This window comes from Alligator mississippiensis, chromosome 7, assembly GCF_030867095.1.
Source record: "Alligator mississippiensis isolate rAllMis1 chromosome 7, rAllMis1, whole genome shotgun sequence".
Lineage (NCBI taxonomy): Eukaryota > Metazoa > Chordata > Crocodylia > Alligatoridae > Alligator > Alligator mississippiensis.
Window position 1 is genome coordinate 3,469,694 of NC_081830.1, and position 23,627 is coordinate 3,493,320.

General features: G+C 48.7%; 1 protein-coding gene and 2 non-coding genes across 3 annotated transcripts; 1 reads left to right on the forward strand and 2 right to left on the reverse strand.

Annotated features, from left to right (window-relative positions):
* Positions 1-328: 328 nt before the first annotated feature.
* Positions 329-402, reverse strand: TRNAT-AGU (transfer RNA threonine (anticodon AGU)). Its single transcript has one exon. It is a non-coding gene; the product is annotated as a tRNA-Thr (tRNA).
* A 7,113-nt stretch (positions 403-7,515) lies between these two features.
* Positions 7,516-7,587, reverse strand: TRNAP-UGG (transfer RNA proline (anticodon UGG)). Its single transcript has one exon. It is a non-coding gene; the product is annotated as a tRNA-Pro (tRNA).
* Positions 7,588-18,196: 10,609 nt separating this feature from the next.
* On the forward strand, positions 18,197-19,104 carry LOC132251607 (olfactory receptor 14A16-like; the record flags this gene model as incomplete). The annotated part of the gene is made up of 1 exon (XM_059731558.1): positions 18,197-19,104. A coding segment is annotated over exon 1 (903 nt), but the record flags the coding sequence as incomplete, so codon positions are not given.
* Between the last annotated feature and the right edge of the window lie 4,523 nt (positions 19,105-23,627).

The following is a 23,627-nucleotide window of genomic DNA, read 5'->3' on the forward strand; positions in this document are numbered from 1 at the left end:
GGGCAGGCTGCTCCCATAAGGAGGAAATCTCTTCCAAACAGATGCATGTGTAGACAACATCCCAGGGCTGGCTCATTGCACAGGACATTACTGAGCAGTAAACCCAAATAGCATTAATTGCATGTGTAGGCAGCCCCTGTGACTTATGAGGGACGACTTGTGACTGAGTACAATGATCTGACTAGGTTTGAATAATGATTGGTTTTAGAGTCCAGAGTTCCAAAATTTATCCCACGAACTGCCTTAAAGCAAGGAAATAGTGAAATTTGAACTCCCAAGGCCAGGCCTCTACACCCTGAGCTACAGAGCCATGCCAAGTGCAAGCCGTAGGCCCTGCTGGGATTTGAACCCAGGATCTCCTGTTTACTAGACAGGTGCTTTAGCCAACTAAGCCACAGGGCCTCCTATGTTTTGGTTAAAATCATGGGAATTTTAGCCGTGTCATTCAGGGTTTATGTCAGGACATCAGTTTAGCTCATTTGTGTCCCTACAGGAGCCTGATGATCAGGGTTTTCCATTTCCCTCGGAAAAAAATGGAGTAAACCGTGGATTTTACCTTTTACCGGAGGCAAATGTGGATTTCTCGTTTTACCGGGGAAGCCCGTGAATTTTGCAGTTTTGCCATGAGCTCCCTGCAGACTGGCACAGTTCATATTTGCCAGGAGCTGGCAGGGAGCTAAAGGAGGGCGATACAAGCACATGTACAAGCACAAGCAAGGCAGCAACCCCCTAAGATACACAGGGGAAAAAAGTAAAAGATGGGTAGAAAGTGCAAATCTCTCTGTGAGTACATCTGTGAAAATCTGTGTTTCGAAGTTTTCAAACAGAGGAAACAGGAAGGTGAAGAGGCTGCATTGCACTGCAAGTACTGCAGCATTTAAGTCAGCTCTCATGCCGGAAGGGTGAAAGAACATGTCGAAAGAAAGCGACACATTCAAATTAAAGAAGAATGTGAGATTAGGGATAAACGGGCCAAATCTGAAGGCTTTAACAGGGCATTAATGAGAAAGAGAACCCAACACAGCTGCGTTAACGAAGGTGTGCGTGCTGTTTGTTTTGCTGGGCAGCCGCTGTTTCTCATGCAGGGACCGATTGGTGACTTTGGGAGATAATCCTGTCCAGCAGCAACTGGAAATGGCCCCACCTGCCTCTGCAGCTGGATAAAAGGGACCCCTCAGCACACCAAGGGGGGTAAGCAGGGCTTGTCGGGGAGTTGAACCCAGGACCTCCTGCACCCAAAGCAGGAATCATGCCCCTAGACCAACGAGCCATGCACTGATGTATCCCATGCCTGCCCTACTGCATTTTAGACACTTGTGACACAGGACAGACCTCAAGGGCAGGTCCTGGGATAAGTCCTCACGGGTGTGGGGCTGTTCAGGCTCTCTCTCACCCGTAGTATCAGGGCTCAGCCCTGTTACAAGGATGTCCTGGAGGACACCACAGACCTCCAGGACAGCCTCCTCAGCAGTTGCCTTCACCACCCCAAAGACAGGGCTGACGTAGCTCAGGCTGGTGCGTGTGGCCAAGTTGAGCAAAGCAATAGCCCACTCCCATAAAGAGCAGGCTACTCCCGTAAGGAAGAGATCTCTTCCAAATGGATGCATGTGTAGACAACATCCCAGGGCTGGCTCATTGCACAGGACATTACTGAGCACTAAACCCAAATAGCATTAATTGCATGTGTAGACAGACCCTGTGACTTATGAGGGACAACTTGCGACTGAGTACAATGATCTGACTAGGTTTGAGGTTTGAATAATGATTGTTTTTAGAGTCAGGAGTTCCAAAATTTATCCCATGAACTGCCTTAAAGCAAGGAAATAGTGAGATTTAAACTCCCAAGCCCAGGCCTCTACACCCTGAGCTACAGAGCCTTGCCAAATGTAACAAAGCAGGGCTTGCCAGGATTTGAACCCAGGATCTACCTGTTTACTAGACAGGTGCTTTAGGCAACTAAGCCACAGGGCCTCCCCTCTATGGGTTAAAATCATGGGAATTTCAGCAGTGTCATTCAGGGTTTATGTCAGGACATCTGTTTGGCTTCTTTGTGTCCCTACAGGAGCCTGATGATCAGGGTTCTCCATTTCCCTCGGAAAGAAATGGAAGCCCGTGAATTTTGCAGTTTTGCCATGAGCTCCCTGCAGGCTGGCCCAGTTCATATTTGCCAGGAGCTGGCAGGGAGCTGGAGGAAGGCAATACATGCACATGGCCCCAGGCAGCCCAGAAAGCAGGTCCTGATGGGGGGTGTAGGAAAGGGTGGTATTGAGCCCCCATAGGCAGGGAAAGGGAGATAGGGGTAGTTGGGGAAGGCTGGGGCTGCCCCACTGTTCCCTGCCATGCTGGGTCGTGCCCCCTGGGCTGCGGCAGTCCCAGGGTAGGGGAGCAGCGTGGGAGCCTGAGCCCGCAGGCTGTGCCCACAATGTGGATAGATCTGGGGGGTGCAGGTCCCCCCTGTCTCCCGGGGAGTGCGTGCAGAGCCAGAGAGCTGCCACCCCCTCCGCCCAAGGACACAACCTGCCCTGCGCTCAGATCTGGCGGGCACGGGTTCCCCCTGCCCCCTGGGCGTGCATGCAGCAACGGAGAACCAGCCTCCCGTGCCCAAGCCCACAGCAGGCAGGCAGCAGCGGGGAGCCGGGCTGCAGAAGCTGTGACCTCCTGCCTCCTTGCCCAACTCACAAGCTTCTCCTCTTCTCCTTCCCTCTTCTCCTCTTCACACACCACACCAGGTAACAAGGCCACACACCTTGCCACAAGAACGACTTCAACCAGGGAACTTCAAACTGGGCAGTCAAGGCTCTACCAGCTCAGTGACACCGCTTCTAGGAAAGAAAGAGCATCCCTCTCGGCTCAAGACCGTCAAGCAGGCCAGCGAGCAAGTGAAAATGGTAGCAGCCAAGCATTTCTATCGGCTTCACCGCGTGGTGGAGCTTGCACACGGCCCCTCCAACTGGGCTCCAGCCCCTGGCACAGGTACCGCCTGCCCCATCTCCACACCGCAGGTTCTGCACCAACCGAACTGTGCCCTGAAGTCGCCTTGCTCAAGGACACTCTTCCCAGACGACAGCTCCCTCACCCACACAAAAGTACTCACCTGTCCCGGTGCCAGGCACTGCCTTCTGAAAACCCCCACGGCCCGACTTGATGCCTCGATGGCCACCGTCACCCAATACTATGAGTTTGGGGGGAGCAAGGAGGTGTCTAAATCTCCCTGCTCTCGGCCATGCACCAGCTGCACCAGGGAAATGGCCTCACCTGCCTCTGGAGCTAGATAAAAAGGCTGCTCAGCACACCAGGCTCCAAGGACAGGTGGTGCAGGCACAGTACTAAGCAGGGCTCGTCTGGGAGTTGAACCCAGGACCTCTCACACCCTAAGTGGGAATCATGCCCCTAGACCAAAAAGCAAGATACTTATGAGTGCTAACCCTGCCCTGCTGCATTTCAGACCCTGCAACACGGGCCCCTCTTGTGCCATGGAAGCGCTGCCGGATCTCCGAGCTCAGGCTTCCAAGCTGTCTTTCCTTGGTGGCTCTTCCCACCATGGCAAGCTCTGAAGAGTTGCTCTCGCCTTTGGGCAGAAGGCCAGAAGGTCCTGTGCAGCCAGGCAGGACTTGAAGGGGAGGCAAAATGCCAGGGGCCGGTAGCCCCAAGAGATGCACTGGGAGGTCAGGCTTGGGGTGGGCAGGAACGACCCAAGTGGGAACGAGGGCCCCGGCTCAAGACGGGTGTAGTTGCACCAGGCCCTGCCTTCTGAAAACCCACATGTCCCTGCTTGATGCCACGATGGCCACCGTCCCCCACTGGCTTGGGGAGCCAAGGAGATGGGCAAGGAGGAGGAGGAGAAGGAGGTGATGCTGGGTGGGTGATCCCCGCTCCCCTGCAGCGCTGCCAGCCCCGGGGACCCACAGCTGCCCCGCTTCCCCTCCCCGGCGCTGCATTACACACACGAGCCTCCGCTTGGTTCCTTCTCCCCACTTCCCAGTCCCTGAATCCCTGTTCCTCAGTCCCAGTATCTTATTCCCAGCTCCCAGGTCCTCATTCCCAGTTTCCAGTCCCTTATTTATTCCCAGTTTCTTATCTCCAGTTTCCATTTCCTTAATCCCCCATTCCTTAGTCCCAATTCCTTATTCCCAGTTTCCAGTCCCTTATTTTCCATTCCTTATCCCCACTTTCCAGTTTCTTATTCCCAGATCCCAGTTCCATATTCCCAGTTTACAGTTCCTTATTCTCAGTTTCTTATCCCCAGTTTCCAGTTCCTTAATCCCCATTCCTTACTCCCAGTTTCTTATTCCCAGCTCCTTACTTCCACTTTTCAGTCCCTTGCTTTCCATTCCTTATCCCCATTTAACAGTTCCTTAATCCCCATTGCTCAGTCCCAGTTTCTTATTTCCAACTCCCAGTTCCTCATTCCCAGTCCCTTATTTTCCCTTCCTTATCCTCTTTCATTTCCTTATTCCCAGCTCCCAGTCCCTTTTTCCCAGTTTCTTATCCCCAGTTTCCAGTTCCTTAATCCCTGATTCCTTAGTCCATTTCTTATTCCCAGCTCCCAGTTCCTTAGCCCCAGTTTCCAGTCCCTTATTTTCCCTTCCTTATCCTCTTTCATTTCCTTATTCCCAGCTCCCAGTCCCTTTTTCCCAGTTTCTTATCCCCAGTTTCCAGTTCCTTAATCCCTGATTCCTTAGTCCATTTCTTATTCCCAGCTCCCAGTTCCTTAGCCCCAGTTTCCAGTCCCTTATTTTCCCTTCCTTATCCCCACTTTCCAGTTCCTTAATCCCTCTTGCTCAGTCCCAGTTTGTTATTCCCAACTCCCAGGTCCTCATTCCCAGTTTCCAGTCCCTTATTTTCCCTTCCTTATCCTCTTTCATTTCCTTATTCCCAGCTCCCAGTCCCTTATTCCCAGTTCCTTATCCCCAGTTTCCAGTTCCCTATTTCCCGTTCCTTATCCCCAGTTTCCAGTTCTTTATTCCCAGCTCCCAGTTCTTTATTCCTAGTTCCTTATTCCCAGTTTCCAGTCCCTTATTCCCCGTTTCTTATCCCCAGTTTCCAGTTCCTTATTCCCAGTTTCTTATCCCTATTCCTTAATCCTTGTTCCTTACTCTCAGTTGTTTATTCCCAGTTTCTTATTCCCAGTTCCAAATGCCTTATTCCCAGTTTCCAGCTCCTTATTCCCAGCTCCCAGTTCCTTATTCCCCATTCCTTATTCCCAGTTTCCAGTTCCTTCTTCCTGATTCCTTATTCCCGTGTCCGTCTTCCTGGTTCTTTATCCCCAATTTCCAATTCCTTGTTCCCCATTCCTTACTCCCAGTTCCCAGTTCCTTCTTCCCAATTCCTTCTTCCCATTTCCTTCTTCCTGGTTCTTTATCCCCAATTTCCAGTTCCTTATTCCCAGTTCCTTATTTCCAGCTCCAAGTTCCTTATTCCCAGTTCCTTTTTCAAAGCCAATCTGTAGCTAACAAAAGCTTGGTAATCATGAATTAAAGACTGTAAAGAGAGAGAATGCCAACTTCAGCCTCATTGCAGGCAGCAGGGATGGTGGCAGGGGCCCTGGTTTAGGGAGCAACATGGCAGTGAGAATCCCTTTGTAGTGGGTGGAAACAGTTAATCCTCTGGTTTTGGGTCCCTGGCAGGATGTGGTTTGGTTAGATTAATTTATGTCCTCCTCCCCACTCCCCACAATCATCCTTTATGCCTCACTTTCCCTGGTGGCCTCTCTCATTGTGATACCATGGGGAGAACAGCTTAACATTGCCCTGAACCAGACCTGAAAGGGGGATTTGGGGTTCTGGGGTTTTTTTCTCCATTTACTAGAGAAATGGTCATCAAGAACAAACTGTTTGCATCTAAAGAAATTGCTTATCTCATTCCTTAGGTCATCAAGAACAAACCACTTTCATCTCAAGCATAGGTGATGTGTAGGGGGGGCACAAGGGGGCACGTGCCCCCCCTAAGATTGGCCACCACTAAAGTCACCACTGGATTTTGTGGGCAGTTGCTGCCCACCCCGCACGGCTCGCTGTTGATGTGGCCACCAGCGGCTGCAGGCAGTCCCCGCTCTCCACTCGCCATCCCCACCGACAGTGTGGATGGTGGCTGTGGGCAGTGCCTGCTCACCGCCCGCTGCTTGCCACTCTTCCCCCAACCTCCCACTGATGTTACCGCGACCGCCTGCAATGAAAATGGTTTGGGGGCTGAGGCACTGCGTGTATTTAGTTTGGAGAAGACTGAGAAGAGACTTGATAGCAGCCTTCAACATCCTGCAGGAGGGTTGCAAAGAGGACGAAGCTGGACTGTTCGCAGCAGTGACAGACAACAGAACAAGAAGCAATGGGCTCAAGTTGCAGCAAGGGAGATTTAGGTTGGGTATTAGGAAAAGCTTTCTCATTAGGACAGTGGTGAAGCCCTGGAACAAGTTACCTAGAGAGGTGGTGCAATCTCCATCCTTGGAGGTTTTTCAGGCCTGTCTAGACAAACCCCTGGCTCGAATGATCTAGTTGAAGTGGTCTTGCTTTGAGCAAGGGGTTGGACTAGATGTCACCTCCTGAGTTCCCTTGCAACCCTTAGTTTCTATGGTTTTATGACAGCATAACCACATGCAGAGATACAGACTGGGGAGTGACTGGATAGGCAGCAGTACAGCAGAGAAGGAGCTGAGGGTTACTCGAGCATAAGCTGAATACTCACCAGCAGTGTGCTCTTGGTGCAAAAAAGGCCTACAGCATCCTTCAGTGTTCTGCATTTTCTGTTTTTATCGAATTCACCGATAAATTACCTGATTTTTTGTAAATTGAAATTATTCGGTATTTATTGATTTACCCCTGATTTTCAGTTCACTCAATAATATTTTACCTGGTATTTATTTGTATGAAATGCCCTCCTGATAGCTGATTTTATACTGCAGCACTCCAGCTGAAGCAATTCTTCAATGTAAAACTCACTCCAGACACACGATGGAGCCAGTCAGATTAAACCATGTTAATGTGGCACCATGATTGGCTCATGTGACATAAATAGGCACTTAGTGCTTCCATTTAATGTGGGGCTGAATAAAAACATACACAGGGAAAAAAAGTAAAAGATGGGTAGAAAGTGCACATCTCTCTGTGACTACATCTGTGAAAATCAGTGTTTCGAAGTTTTCAAACAGAGGAAACAGGAAGGTGAAGAGGCTGCATTGCACTGCAAGTACTGCAGCATTTAAGTCAGCTCTCATGCCGGAAGGGTAAAAGAACATGTCGAAAGCAAGCGACACATTCAAATTAAAGAAGAATGTGAGATTAGGGATAAACAGGCCAAATTTGAAGGCTTTAACAGGGCATTAATGAGAAAGAGAACCCAACACAGCTGCGTTAATGAAGGTGTGCGTGCTGTTTGTTTTGCTGGGCAACCGCTGTTTCTCATGCAGGGACCGATTGGTGACTTTGGGAGATAATCCTGTCCAGCAGCAACTGGAAATGGCCCCACCTGCCTCTGCAGCTGGATAAAAGGGACCACTCAGCACACCGAGGGGGCTGAGCAGGGCTCGTCCGGGAGTTGAACCCGGGACCTCCTGCACCCAAAGCAGGAATCATGCCCCTAGACCAACGAGCCATGTACTGATGTAGCCCATGCCTGCCCTGCTGCATTTTAGACCCTTGTGACACAGGGCAGACCTCAAGGGCAGGTCCTGGGATAAGTCCTCATGGGTGTGGGGCTGTTCAGGCTCTCTCACACCCGTAGTATCAGGGCTCAGCCCTGTTACAAGGATGTCCTGGAGGACACCACAGACCTCCAGGACAGCCTCCTCAGCAGTTGCCTTCACCACCCCAAAGACAGGGTTGACGTAGCTCAGGCTGGTGCGTGTAGCCAAATTGAGCAAAGCAATAGCCCACTCCCATAAGGAGCAGGCTACTCCCATAAGGAAGAGATCTCTTCCAAATGGATGCATGTGTAGACAACATCCCAGGGCTGGCTCATTGCACAGGACATTACTGAGCACTAAACCCAAACAGCATTAATTGCATGTGTAGACAGACCCTGTGACTTATGAGGGACGACTTGCGACTGAGTACAATGACCTGACTAGGTTTGATGTTTGAATAATGATTGGTTTTAGAGTCCAGAGTTCCAAAATTTATCCCATGAACTACCTGAAAGCAAGGAAATAGTGAGATTTAAATTCCCAAGCCCAGGCCTCTACACCCTGAGCTACAGAGCCAGGCCAAATGCAAGAAGTAGGTCTTGCTGGGATTTGAGCCCAGGATCTCCTGTTTACTAGGCAGGCGCTTTAGCCAACTAAGCCACAGGGCCTCCTATGTTTTGGTCAAAATCATGGGAATTTTAGCCGTGTCATTCAGGGTTTATGTCAGGACATCAGTTTAGCTCATTTGTGTCCCTACAGGAGCCTGATGATCAGGGTTTTCCATTTCACACGGAAAAAATGGAGTAAACCGTGGATTTTACCTTTTACCAGAGGCAAATGTGGATTTCTCATTTTACCACAGAAGCCTGTGGATTTTGCAGTTTTGCCATGAGCTCCCTGCAGGCCGGCACAGTTCAAATTTGCCAGGAGCTGGCAAGGAGCTGGAGGAGGGCGGTACATGCACATGGCCCCAGGCAGCCCAGAAAGCAGGTCCGGCAGGTGTGGCAGAAGGCTCTGACTAGCAATAAAGGCCTAGGGCAAACGCTTGATAGAATAAGCAGAGAGCCTCTGGAGGAGTTGGGTTGAGGACCTCTAGACAGTGGCAGTCTCTCTAAGACGTTGGATGAGAAAGCTCAGACACAAGGGCTGAGAGAATTTATTCAGTTCATAGTCTCAGCTGAGGCTGGGGTGTGTGTGCATGGGCGCGTGTGCGTTTTGGGGTGGGAGGGTGAGGGTTATCAGCTGAGAAGAGTTCAGATGGGTGGGATGTTTTGTGGGTCCTGTCATTCCTTGTCTAGGGCTTGCTTTAGGAGAATAGCAATCAGCAGGTCTTTGAACGGACGTGAGCAGGGGCAGCTGCTTTGCCACTGTTCACATGGGCTGGGTATGAAGAGGTAAGCCAGGTATGAAAAGAGTTGCTCCAGCCTTCATCCCTGAGCCCGTCAGCCTCATTGCACATCAAGTTATCTGTATCATTCACATAGAAATAGAGCATGAATGGAGACCTCAGGTGTTAAAGCCAGGGACTGTTCTGGTCTCTCAAGACAACTGGTGGGATCATGATCTGTCTCCAGTTCCCTATGTCTGCATATGGGCATCTTTACACATGCTCTGGGGCAGGGGGAAGAGGGTGGCATTTGAATTAGAGCAGGTCTTGGAAGCCAGTTTAATGAAAAAGTCTGCAACATCTCAGGTACCGTACATCCCACACTTCAAAACTGTGGCCATTTTGAAAGGCACGTTTATTGGGTAGATGCAATATTTTTATTAGACCAACAAAATCAATGGAAATATGTTCTTTGCAAGCTGTCGGGCACTGTCTCCACGGCACTTCCCTGCAGGTGTCCCACCTGGACTGGGAGAAGATCCTGGAAGAAAGGACCTGTGCACCATGACTGCTGTTCCTTCCTGAACTTGGCACCCTGTGGAGCCAGAGCCTGCACCTGGATGGGGGCATGGCCAGCATTGGGGCTCCTGTTGCCTGGGTCTGTTGGGGACAGTGGCAGCAGCAGGAGAAGGGGCTGCAACCATGGGGCACATTTAAGGTCCTTGTTCCTCATGCTGTTCACAACTGGCTTGATTAGTGGATCCAGCACAGAACAGAGAATGGCTTCTATGAGGTCAAGAGCTGATGGGGAGCTGGAGACAGGTTTCATATAGGGACAGGTACCCATGCTAATAAACAAGGAGAGAATAAGGTGAAGAAGGAAGATGAGAAGTCTTTGTGCTGTCCTTGCTCAGATGGGCACTGTGTAGAAAATCTGACTGTATGATACAATTATGAAAACAAAACGGGTCTAAAGTTATGCAAACACCAACAGCAATTATCGCCAGCTGTGTAAGGTACAAGTCAGAGCAAGCGAGCTAGATTAGCTGAGGGATTTCACAGAAGAACCGGTTGATGATATTAGCTTGGCGGAAAGATACACTAAAGACGTTACCAGTGTGCAGGGCACAGAATAGAAAACCACAAATCCATGCCCTGGTTTCCATTTAGATGCAAGCTTTCCAGTTCATGATCGTCTCATAGTGCAGTGTTGTGCAGATGACAGTGCACTGATCATATGCCAAGATGGCGAGGAAAGGCAAGTCAGGTGCGAGGAAGAAGAAGAAGAAAAGGACTTGGACGACACATCCACACAGAACAAGGACCTGGTGTTCAGCAGAGAACTGGCTAAGGATTTCGAGGTGGTGACACAGATCGTTCCAAGGTCTGGGATAGGAAGATTCATCCGGAAGAAGTGCATGGGGCTGTGGAGACGGTGGTCAAGAATGATAACTGTGATATCAAGGAGATTCCCAATCAGAGATGCCAACAGAAAGTGCTGGCTTCCACATTGGGAAGACAAAACCCTTTTTTCTTGAAGGTTGCAAGGAGGGCTCATGGGATGTCTCTGTAACTCTATGTAATGGGCACATCAATATGATAAGGGGGGAGATCACCAACATTTTCCACTTTTAGGCCAGACTGACCAGCTCAGGGGAAAACTAGGCTGATACCAAAACCAGGTGACTACTACCACTTTTCCCCAGTGCTGCTTCTTTGTGCTGCCCAGCTGCAGTACCGCACCGCGCAGGGTCAGAGAAGGCCTCTGTTACCAAAAGCGGCCAAAGACCTTCCTCCACAGGGGGGATACAATGGGGTCATGGGCTCTAGATTGCTAACTGCTGTGATGAAGTCCAGACAAAACTGATAAGGTCAAAATGAAGTATTTTGGGACTGTTTGGTTCATTAAAAAAAACATAAAAAAACTAAAAAAATCCCAATTTGGGGACTGGGAAATGTTGGTATTTTTAAATTTCTCCCATGATGGGATCATTGTTTTTGGCCATGGGAACATCCATGAAGAGAGCAAATTCCAAACACCATAAAACTTCTAGCTGCTGGACTCCAACCAACCCCTGTCCCAAGTGGGAGCTGCCAGGACAGTAAGTTAACATGGAGGCCGAAGCACAGAGACACATATGGTCACGTCAGGCTCTGGCATCTGGCCGGTTTGGATCAAGAGAAATCAGGTCCATGCACGGTCCCTGATCCCTTGATGCTCCTTGTGCAGCCTGCCTGCCTGGCATGGGCCGTACACAGCCTAGGACTGGGCTGGGATGCGCGCTACATGCGTCACATGTGCCAGATCAGCCCTGCGTATTGAACCGAGGGTTTGTCTGGATTGGGCTCGTTGACCCACCCTGCATGCAGGATGCAGTGTGCACAGGCAATGGGTGCATCTCCATGTCCGCCCCACTGGGCAGTTGTTACTGTGCAGATGTTTAGTACTAGCTTTAGCAAGTGCTAAATGAATGCTAAATGAATGCTCAGGACCTGCCAGGACTGCAGAGTCCTGACAGCACATGGATCACTTCCAACCCTACTGTGCACTAGCAATAAATGACTATTTGAACACTCGTGGTGCACGGGCCAAGTCCTGGAAGACTTGAAAAGGGCCAGTGTGGTCCCCATTTTCAAGAAGGGGAGGAAGGAGGACCTGGGCAACTATAGGCCAGTCAGTCTCACCTCCATCCTTGGCAAAGTCTTTGAAAAAATTACCAAGGCTCACATTTGTGAGAGCCCAGCAGGACAAATTATGCTGAGGGGAAACCAGCATGGGTTCGTGGCAGGCAGACCGTGCCTGACCAATCTAGTCTCTTTTTATGACCAGTTTACAAAACACCTGGACACGGGAGGAGGGGTGGATGTCGTATACTTAGACTTCAGGAAGGCCTTTGATACGGTATCCCACCTCATACTGGTGAACAAGTTAAGAGGCTGTGATATGGATGACTACACAGTCCGGTGGGTGGCGAATTGGCTGGAGGGTCGCACCCAGAGAGTCGTGGTGGATGGGTTGGTCTCGACCTGGAAGGGTGTGGGCAGTGGGGTCCCGCAGGGCTCAGTCCTTGGACCGATACTCTTTAATGTCTTCATCAGCGACTTGGACGAGGGAGTCAAATGTACTCTGTCCAAGTTTGCAGATGACACAAAGCTATGGGGAGAAGTGGACACGCCGGAGGGCAGGGAACAGCTGCAGGCAGACCTGGACAGGTTGGACAAGTGGGCAGAAAACAACAGGATGCAGTTCAACAAGGAGAAATGCAAAGTGCTGCACCTAGGGAGGAAAAATGTCCAGCACACCTACAGCCTAGGGAATGACCTGCTGGGTGGCACGGAGGTGGAAAGGGATCTTGGAGTCCTAGTGGACTCCAAGATGAACATGAGTCGGCAGTGTGACGAAGCCATCAGAAAAGCCAATGGCACTTTATCGTGCATCAGCAGATGCATGACGAATAGGTCCAGGGAGGTGATACTTCCCCTCTATCGGGCGCTGGTCAGACCTCAGTTGGAGTACTGCGTGCAATTCTGGGCGCCACACTTCAAGAAGGATGCGGATAACTTGGAGAGGGTCCAGAGAAGGTCAACTCGTATGGTCAAGGGCCTGCAGACCAAGCCCTACGAGGAGAGACTAGAGAAACTGGACCTTTTCAGCCTCCGCAAGAGAAGGTTGAGAGGCGACCTTGTGGCTGCCTTTAAGTTCATCACGGGGGCACAGAAGGGAATTGGTGAGTATTTATTCACCAAGGCGCCCCCGGGGGTTACAAGAAATAATGGCCACAAGCTGGCAGAGAGCAGATTTAGATTGGACATTAGGAAGAACTTCTTCACAGTTCGAGTGGCCAAAGTCTGGAACGGGCTCCCAAGGGAGGTGGTGCTCTCCCCTACCCTGGGGGTCTTCAAGAGGAGGTTAGATAACCATCTAGCTGGGGTCATCTAGACCCAGCACTCTTCCCTGCATATGCAGGGGGTCGGACTCGATGATCTATTGAGGTCCCTTCTGACTCTAACATCTATGAATCTATGGATCTATGAATGCACAGTAGCTCATTGCTACCTCTTATTACGTAGCAGTGGTGGTAACACGGCTAGTGCTCACCAACACTACGTTCTCACAGCTATAAACTACATCATCATAGCTCATCACTACGGTGATGCAGCATCTTGTATAGATGTGCCCAGGCTGGTGCAAATACTACATGCGGTATGAACCCCAGACTGGCACTGCATCCTGTCCGTAGCATGGCTTCCAGGCTGGCCCCAAGCATCTTATGCTGTGCGTGATGCTAGGGCTAGTTTGTGTTGCATGCGGCGTGCAGGGACAGAGCTGTACAAATGCTGCAAGCTGCACATGTAGACAATCCAGAACGCAAGCTGCATGCAGTGTCTCCACTAGGCCATCCCGTGGGCTTGATCTGGCAGAGGGGGCCATCTGTGTGTGAGATCCCTGGATTTAAGGGAAGCTGCAACCCTGTGTGTATATGAGTCAGGGGAAAGTGGTCTATGTGGCTGTCATATTTCATAGATTCATAGACATTTGGGCAGGAAGGGACCTCGGAAGATCATCGAGTCCAGCCCCCTCCCAAGAGACAGGAAGTCAGCTGGGGTCAAAGGACCCCAGCAAGATAAGCACCCAAATTTCTCTTGAAGGTGTTCAATGTAGGTGCTTGAACCACCTCCGATGGCAGGCTACTCCAGGCCTTGGGGGGCTCCGACAGTAAAGAAATTCTTCCTTATGTCCAGCCTGAAACGGTTTCGCAGTAGTTTATAACCACTTGCCCTCGTCATCCCTTGGGGCGCTCTGGTAAACAATGCAAAACTGCATAGGAACTAACCAGCGCTGGACACCAAACTCCTGGAGACTGCAGATTTAAACCAAACAATCCTCCCACCAATATATTTTAATTTTAATTCTTCTACATAATCGTACACTTTTGAAGAAATGTACATATTGCGAAACATTACGTCTTCAAGCCAAGACATGTTTATAAGAAATCTCTTTCCAGGCTTAAATTCTAAGCCCCACAACAGAGCATCAGTATCTCCCGGCAACACCAGAATGCCAATCCCACCTATTCATTGCATCCAGATTTTGCTGTTTTCCAGAAAAACGACCTGGCGGAGGGATAACTCAGTAAACCCCACTGCTGATACCCCTCCAAAATGCATTTTAAATATCCGAGTGCCTCTCGGATTAGGGTCAGGGGACCCAACAAAGTTTGATGAGCAAATAAATAGTGAGAAGCATCCCTTGCCCAAAGGGTTTAAAATTCTTTTACCCAAATGACAAAGATCAATGACACCAAGTGAAGGTAACAGGAAGATGGGATTGGCCTATCATGGCACAGAGACCACCATGCAGCTGGGGGTGGGGACTGTATAAATCAGCTTATTGTGGCAGGCTGAACTTGGTGTAGAGTCATTCCAGACAAGGTGACTCTTGGGATGCAGTGAGGGATGGAGTGGGGATAGGGCTAGGGCTGGGGCCTCAATCTGCACTCCCCCTGCACAACCCTCCCCTCCCCATAGACTTGCATGCTGGCCAGGGGTGGGGCGGGGGATCTTCTATTCTTAAAGTCCAAAAGTGATCTCTGACCTAAAAAGGTTGGAGGCCAAAGCTCTACATAACTGGATTGATTATTGGATCCAGCACAGAATAGAGAATGGCTTCTATGAGGTCAAGAGCTGATGGGGAGCTGGAGATACATTTCATATAGGGACAGCTACTCATGCTAGTAAGCAAGGAGACCAGAATGAGGTGCGGAAGAAAGGTGAGAAGTCTTTGTCCTGTCCTTGCTCAGATGGGCACAGTGTTGAAGATCTGAATGTATGATACAATTAGGAAAACAAAACGGGTCTAAAGTTATGCAAACACCAACAATTATTTCAAGTTGTGTAAGGAAAAAGTCAGAGCAAGTGTGCTTGATTAGCTGAGGGATTTCACAGAAGAACTGGTTGATGATATTAGCTTCCTGGAAAGATACACTAAAGGTGTTACTAGTGTGAAAGGTAGCATATAGAAAACCACAGATCCATGCACTGGCTGCCATTTATCTGCAAGCTCTCCTGTTCATGATTGTCTCGTAGTGCAGTGTTGTGCAGATGACAGTGTACCAATCATGTGCCATGATGGTGAGGAAAGGGAAGTCAGCTTCAAAGAAGAACAAAAACAAAAGGACTTGGACAACACATCCAGCATAGACCATGGATCTGGTGTTGAGCAGAGAATTAGCTAAGGATACTGAGATGGTGACAGAGATAATTCTGAGGTCTGGGATAGAAAATTTATCAGGAAGAAGTGCATGGGGCTGTGAGGGTGGTGGTCAAGAATTATAATTGTGATGTCAAGGAGATTCCCAATCAGGGATGCCATCAGAAAGTGATGGCTTCCACATTGGGAAGACAAAGTCATTTTTTTCTTGAAGGTTGCAAGAAGGGCTCATGGGATATCAGTGTAACTCTACGTAATGGACAAATCAATATGATAAGGCAGGAGATCACCAACTTTTTCCACTTTTAAGCCAGAATGGCCCAGCTGATGTGAAAACTAGGCCGATACCAAAACCAGGTGACTACTACCACTTTTCGTCAGTGCTGCTCCTTTTTGCTGCCCAGCTGCAGTACAGCACCGCGCAGAGTCAGAGAAGACCCCTGTTACCAAAAAACCTTCCTCTACAGGGTGGATACAATGGCTTCATGGCCCTAGATTGTCAACTGATGTGATGAACTCCATACAAAACTGATAAGGTCAAAATGAAATATTATGGGACTGTTTGGTTCATGAAAAAAAAAAAAAAAAATCCCAATTTGGGGAAAGGGAAAGATTGATATTTTTAAATTTCTCCCATGATGGGATCATTGTTTTCGGCCATAGGAATATCCATGAAGACAGCGAATTCCTAACACCATAAATCTTCTAGCTGCTGGACTCCAACCAACCACTTTCCCAAGTGGGAGCTGCCAGTCCACTAAGTTAGCATGGATGCTGAAGGAACGAGACACATGTTGTCATATCAGGCTCTGGCATCTGGCAGGTTCAGATCAAGAGAAATCAGGTCCATGAATGAGTCTCTGATCCCTTGATGCTCTTTGTGGAGCCTGCCTGGCATGGGCTCTACATGGCATGAGGCTACACGGGGATGTATGCTTCATGTGGCACCTGTGCCAGGCGAGCCCTGTGTACTAGACTGGGGGTTTGCCTGGATTGGGCTCATTGACCCACCCTGCATGCAGGATGCAGTGTGCGCAGTCAGCTACACGTCCGCCCCACTGAGCAGTTTTTACTGTGAAGTCATTTAGTACTTGCTTTAACAAGAACTAAATGAATGCGCAGTACCCGCCAGGACTGTGCCGTGCCGAAGGTGCATGGGACAGTTCAAACCCTACTGCACAGTAGCAATGAAGTAATGCTCAGGAGGTCATTGCTACTGTACAGTAGTGGTGGCATCATGGTTTGTGCCCATCAATGCTACGCTGCCACAGGGATGAACGACATAGCCGTAGCTCATTGCTACAGCAACCTAGCATCTTGTATAGACGCACCTAGCCTGGTGCAAAGGTGACATGCCATGAATGCCACGTGCCCCCTGGAAGCTGCGGGGGAACAGCAACTGCCTGCAGGTGGTGGTGGTGGCAGCGAATGGGGAGCTCCTGCAGGTAGCTGTGGTAGTGTCAGCGGTGGGGGCTGAGGGAGTGGCAAGTGGTGACTGGTGGTCGTCGACCACCAGCCACGTTGGCAGTGGCCAGAGGCAATCAGCGACTGTCCGCAGATACTGTCAGCAGTGTTGGCATTCAGGGCGGTGGGGAAGGGGGCACTGGGAAGTGGCAACTGCCCACAGGCACCGGCGGTGCTTCTTTCAGGGGGGGCACCACCAATCTCAGGGGGTGCACATGCTCCCACGTACACCCCTATGCATTGCCAATGCCACACGCTATACGCACCCCCAGTGACCTCTTGTGGGTAGCATGTGTTGTCAATGTGATGCCTTGCAATGGAGCTTGTTTGTCTGAGTGATGGAATATATTCATTATATTGAAAAAAACATTTTTGCACCTTACAAATCTGACTTTTATTCTCATGTTATGTTCTCATGCAACACTACGTAGGAACTAACCGAATTACAACTTGGTGCCTCCCTGCATCCTAAGGTGCCCAGTGTAGCTAACTGGGAAAGCAGACCCAGACAGAGAAGCTCAGGGCCTTCTCGGAGATGCCATGACTTGTGTTGTGAGGGAGATTAAAGCAGAGCACAGCTGTGCTGTTCTGCTAACATCTGTACAGCTCGGACTGTTTACATCTGGGCTTTTCCTTCTGAGCTGTGCAGGACTCCAGGGAACGAGTCCCAGGAGCCTTTGGAAGAAAACAACTGCTAAATTGCTGTATTGCTTCACTCCTTTTCTACAAGGCAGGGTTGAGGTCAGATGCACACTCAGAAACCTGGTTGGATTTACTCCAGTCGTTCAGTGACAAAGGGAGCACAGAAAGACCTCCGAGTTAGCTGTGCTTCTGGGGATCTAGACTAGTGGTTGGTGCAGAGGAGAGCTGAGAGATCAACTGGACATGAGCAAAGGATCTCGGCAGGGGAAGCCTGAATGTGACACAAGAGATGAGGAAACTTCCACAAAAACTATTTCAGTAAGTTTGCTGCATCAATGAAGTGTCCTGTCTTAGTAAGATGCAGAGGACAATTAAAAACATTAAAGTTGGAAAACCTGACTACGGAAATCATACTGCATTTTATGTATAATAGATTCAAAGCTACAAGACTGAATGAAGACATATTCAATGTTTTTGCTGTTAATTCAGATAAAGTTATACAGCTTATTGGGAGTGGGGTGGAAGGTGGGGTGGGAATAGGACCTCTAAGGAAGTCAAATTTTATAAATCTTTTATTTCGTATGTATTTGTTTCCAGCATAGATTTTCTAGGTGAGATGGATAAATTATAGACTTTTGGATTTAAATAAATAAAAATAAAAAAATTAAAATCCGGAGTTGTGGCAGGGATAACATTTTCTTCACTTTCTAAAGGAATATCAATATATTTTATTTTATGTAGGGTATTTATTGCCAGGGATAAATAATTTCTTAAAATCAAATTTTCCATGAGGCAAAAAATGGAATATTTTCATTCTTAGTATGAAATTTAGACACATTATTGATGGGAATATCAAAGCCACTGAGTTTATTACTCTCTTCCTTACCACTGCCCTTCTTCTATTATACCCAGGACTTGCATGGTGCCCTGGGAGGGAAGATGTCCAACTGGACCACTGTAACCGAGTTCCTCCTCCTGGGCTTCTCAGACACTCGGGAGCTGCAGATCTTGCACTTTGTCATCTTTCTGGCAGCGTACCTGGCAGCTCTGGTGGGGAACCTCCTTGTCATCACTGTTGTAACTAAGGACCACCATCTCCACAGCCCCATGTACTTCTTTTTGGCAAATTTGTCCATCCTTGACCTTGGGTCCATCTCTGTCATTGTCCCCAAATCCATGGCCAATTCTCTCTTAAACACCAGGACAATTTCCTATGCTGGATGTGTGGCCCAGGTCTTTCTTTTCTTTCTGTTTAGTACAGCTGATTTTTCATTCCTCACCATCATGGCATATGACCGGTACATTGCCATCTGCAAGCCACTGCATTATGAGATAATAATGAACAGGAGAGCTTGCATCCAGATGGCTGCCGGTGCTTGGGCTGCTGGTGCCATCAACTCTGCAGTGCACACTGGGAACACCTTTAGTCTCCCCTTCTGCCACTCAAATACCATCAACCAGTTCTTCTGTGAAATACCCCAGCTGCTCAAGCTCTCCAGCTCTGACGCATACCGCAGGGAGCTGGCAGCTGTTGCCTTCAGTGTGTTTCTAGCTTTAGGCTGTTTTGTTTTCATCGTTGTGTCGTATGTTCAGATCTTCACCGCAGTGTGGAGCATCCCCTCGGAGCAGGGCCGGCAGAAAGCCTTCTCCACCTGCATTCCCCATCTTATCGTGGTCTCCCTGTTTTTTTCCACTGCCATCATTGCCTACACGAAGCCCATCTCTGACTCCCCGTCCCCTCTGGATCTCCTGGCAGCTGTTCTGTATTGTGTGGTGCCTCCATTGATGAATCCGGTCATCTACAGCATGAGGAACAGGGAGATCCAAGCTGCCCTGAGGAAACTGCTCCACAGGCTGATCCGCTCCAACAACAATATGTCCATCTTTCTTTCATGACTCTCCTTCTCTCATATTTTTGTTTTCTAATTTACACATGACATTAGTTTTTTCATAGGATTGTGTGAATCCTCCATATTAAAAATGAAGGTGGTGGGTTAATTCTGTAACTTTGTAATGTCAAAGACTTGGCTTTTATGATTTTGTGTTGACACTGTTGAAGTGGGAAAGTAATGTTTCATGCATCAATTTTAGTGTCTTTGCACCATCTAAAATACATCCCATCAAGTGCAAGATAATGAAGAATTAGAGAGTTTTATTTACTAATTGGTGTAATCAAATTTTTGGATGACAGACTATACAGGCAAATATCCAGATGATGTGAAACTGGAATGAAGTGCAAGTACTTTGGGGGTAGGAATACAGTTCAGATGGATGCGGATAGATTGGGGAGCTGGGCTTGAAACAATAAGACGAAAGTCAAGGAAATGAATGCAACTTGCTGCACATAGGGGAGAAGAATCAAAAGCACAAATACAGCTTGTGTTATAAATGCCTGGGTGGTAGCATGGTTGTAAAGGTGGGTCACAGTCTTAATATGAGCCAGCAATTTGATGCAACTACAGAAACATTAATGCAATTTTGGGCTGCAACAACAGGAGTATTAGATGTAAAACAAGCATGTAGGTTGGAGCTGTGTTGGTCTAAGGACACAGCCAGACAAGGTACTTTGCATGGATCTGATACCTTTTATTAGACCAACTTAAATAGTTGGAAAACATTTTCATAGCAAGCGTTTGGGTTTAGAAACCAGGAAGAGCACACACCAACTGCAGATGCTTCCCCAGCCTGATGAAGGGTTTTTAAACCCAAAAGCTTGCTAAGAAACATGTAAACAAGGGAGGTGATAGTACCACTCGACATGGTGCTAGTTAGGCTTCACCTAAACTACTGTGTGACTTTCTGGGCTTCACATTTTAAGAAGGAATATGAAGCAGTTAGAAAAGTTCAGAGATAGGTGACAAAAATGATAAATGGCTGGATGGCAAGCCATGTTAAGGAAAGATGGAGAGAACTAGGCATATTTAGCTTGCAGAAAAGGTAATTAAGAGGCAGCTCATTGCAGTCTTGAAATAGCTGAAAAACTGCCATAAAGAAGAGAGTGAACAACAACTTTTCTCCCTTGTTGAATAGGGAAGGACATCAATCTTTAGATTACAGCAAAGTAGATTTAGATTAGATTTCATGGGAAAAGCACCCTTGTTTCTAGAGCAGTGGGGACGTGGAATACACTGCCCAGGGACGTTGTGGAGTTTCCTTCATTTCAGGTTTCAAAAAGAGGATAGTCACTGGTCACAGCTGATTTAGGAGCAACAGTCTTGCATTTGTGCAGTGGGGTGGACCGTATGATCCTTGAGACCCCTTCTATCTCTATGAGTTTATATTCGTGATGCTATTGCAATGATGAGAATAATGGAGGGGATAAAAACAGTCAACGGCAAGTGAATGGATACTGAGACAGGAGGATTACTGTATGTCTTATTATACAATCCCTTTTTTTTGCTTTTTCCTTTTGGAGGGTAGCCAGACAGATGGGTACTAGTCCTCCTAATAGTTCATGCACGTGTGAACTGCTGGAACTCGAATTGACATGACTAAGTTTTTGTGAACTTGTCCGGTTATACTAACACATCACTTTCCAAGAAAAAAAGGGGGTTTTAAGGGAGATTTCCTGATCAGCTTTGCTACTGATCACACTAAACTTTCTGAAAATAGCCCATGTCTTAACTACCATAAATAAGTTTTGAATACAGCAATATCCTATCTACACCTCCATATGGCAAAGTGCTTCCTCTTTCCATCTGAGAACATGCTTCCTTGCCCACATCTGCCCAAGTGCTCCTTCATCGGGTTTTTTCCCTGCAGGCTCTGAGTGCAAGGTTTCAGGGCAAGGATGAGAACTACAGACATTAGGAAGCTCAGTCAGTTGGGCCCACGATAAACCATGAAACCAGCCTCTTTTGCACCACAAGGAAGAGGATACACAAGGAAAACATTCATGTAGATTTGGTTATCATGACATTTTTATTTCTGATGCAGACAGAGGGGTTATTTTTCCAAATGGCAAAAGGAATGAATCAAGGCTGAGGAAGGCATAACACTGAAGAACAGATTCTCATTGATCTGTATGTTAGAGCACATTATTTTCCACCAAAGCCTTGAGGTCCGATGTTCAGAGAGCTAGGACATTCAAAAGTGCTGTGGCATTGTTGGGTGCCTAACTACATTTGGCTGGTTTGGAAACAGCTGTCTCATTAACTCCAAGCCTTCATACTGTGTTTTGATTATAAGAAGGGAGAGTTAATCCATCACCGGGGGAAAAAAATCAGGGCCATAGATATCTGTTCACCACTGCTCAAATAAGTTCTTTTTTTAAAGAAAACCCCCTAAAGAAAGTTCAGTGCTTCCTTTAAATGAGATTTAAGGTCTCAAACTCACTTGCCTGTTTCAAAATATTCATAAGATCCTGGGACTGGAAGGGAGAGTATCACTGCCTCCAATGATATATTTGGTCCTAATACAACAACGCTGTTCTCCGGGTGCATCTGTTCATCAAATTAGCACAGCTGAATGAACTCCAGCACAGTTCTTGCTGGAGTTTCTTGTTCCTGGGTGCAGAATGAGAGTAGATGGCATTAGATTAGCAATTTGCTCCCAGGCATCCTAGGCAGTGGGGGCCACACAGGACAGGGGGTGGGTGGGGGGACCTCTCCATGGCTCCTGTGTGGAGACCGGGATCTCAGTCCAGCTGGATGGTGCTGGCTTGGGGCGATGCCTTGTGCCCGAGTGTGGGGGAGGGACAGTAAGCACTGCCAGGACCAGAGAGAGGGGAGACATGAGGGGGGAGCAGCAACAGGACTTTCCTATAGGCTTTGTTGAAGATGCCGTCAGCATGCCTAGGTGGGAAACAAAGATCACACGTACTGAAGAAATCAAAGGCCAGACCCGTGGAGGGATCACAGCCTCTGGTCCTCTTGAATGAGGTCCCAAAACTGGCTGGTGGGTCTGAGCCTGGTTCCTCCTCTCCTCACAACAGGGCTGGTCAATTCAAAGGGCTATAAGTACATGGTGTGCAGCCCCCAGCCATTCCCAGCCTGATTCAAGGGAAGGCTGATTTCGGTATTCCCCAGCGGCAGGGACGTGTGTACTTCTGCTGCTTTCAGATCTGCTCAGAAGAAAAGGCCTTGGCCTCAGCTCAGAGTCCTCTGGGAGCTGCCCCCCACTTCAGGACAGTTCCAGCATCTCTCCAAAACTCAAACCTGACCCCTGTGTCACCTGCCAGCCCAGGGCTGGCACTGGGGAAGCCTGGAGCTTCCCCTGGTTGCTGCAGGGAAGCAAAGCAGGGCAGGTGGGCAGGAACAGCCCTGCACTCAGCTGCTCCCACTGGGACCAGATTTGCTCCTGATGTAGGCGCACATGTATACTCATGCCCAGGTGCAGTTTAGCGGCTTGATAGTTTTTACCATGCAACACATTTTGCCATATTGTGCTGAGATGCTACTGCAGAGCAGTGTAACAGCTGTACAGCTTGCAAGGCTGCAAGCTTAGTGGACACACCCTGTTTAGTAACCTTTGCATGTAGGCTGGCAAATGCTTGCACTTGGTGCCATGGATTATCCAAGCAGGAAAATACACTATGCGTTGTGCATGTTTTTTATTAGACCATCTTCAATGTAATCAGAGTCCACGCTGGGGTGGGGGGGTAGGGGGAAAAAGGGGATGTAGCAGCTCAGGAAAAAGTGCAGAGGTACCTGGGGAGTCAGGTGTTTGGCAGGTTGCAGCGTGCCCAAATTCAACTGTGTATATTGAATCCATGCGTTTCTGTACCTAGGGGGCTGATGAAGTGCAGTTCATAGGCCCAGCTCTGAAAAGTGATTTGCACATTCAAACAAACACCTAACCTTATCACCAGCCCTGAAGCCAACTTCCTACAGCTCCAAACACAACACCTGCCAACTTATCTCCAGTAGCCAACAAACTGTGACTTGTGTGCCACACAGCGGATCCCAACAAAGTTGGCATCATGGACCCCCTTGACCAGATTGGCCCCATTGTCAGTGACCATGAACCCGTGGATGAGCTCGCCCTTCCCAGCAAGCCATGCCTGCAGGAAGTGGTTCATGGCCCCCATGGTCTCTGTTGCCGTGTGGGACTCATCCATTACCTCGGCTTGAAGGAGAACCCACCGACAGCCTGACTGGTCACACCAGTGCCCCGTGAGGGAGAGGTAGGCATGATCTCCACCCCGGCTGCTCCAGATGTCTGAGGTGAAGTGTGAGGTCACCTACGGACATGCCTTGCACAGGTCCTCCCTCAAGTACTCTGTGCATGCCTCACACAGGGATGGCAACACCATCCTACTGAAGGTGGTACACACGGGCACTTGGTATGATGGGACCACAAGCACCATGAGCCGCCTGAACCCTTGCTGCTCAACTAGGGAGAATAGCTGGCCATTGACAGCAAGC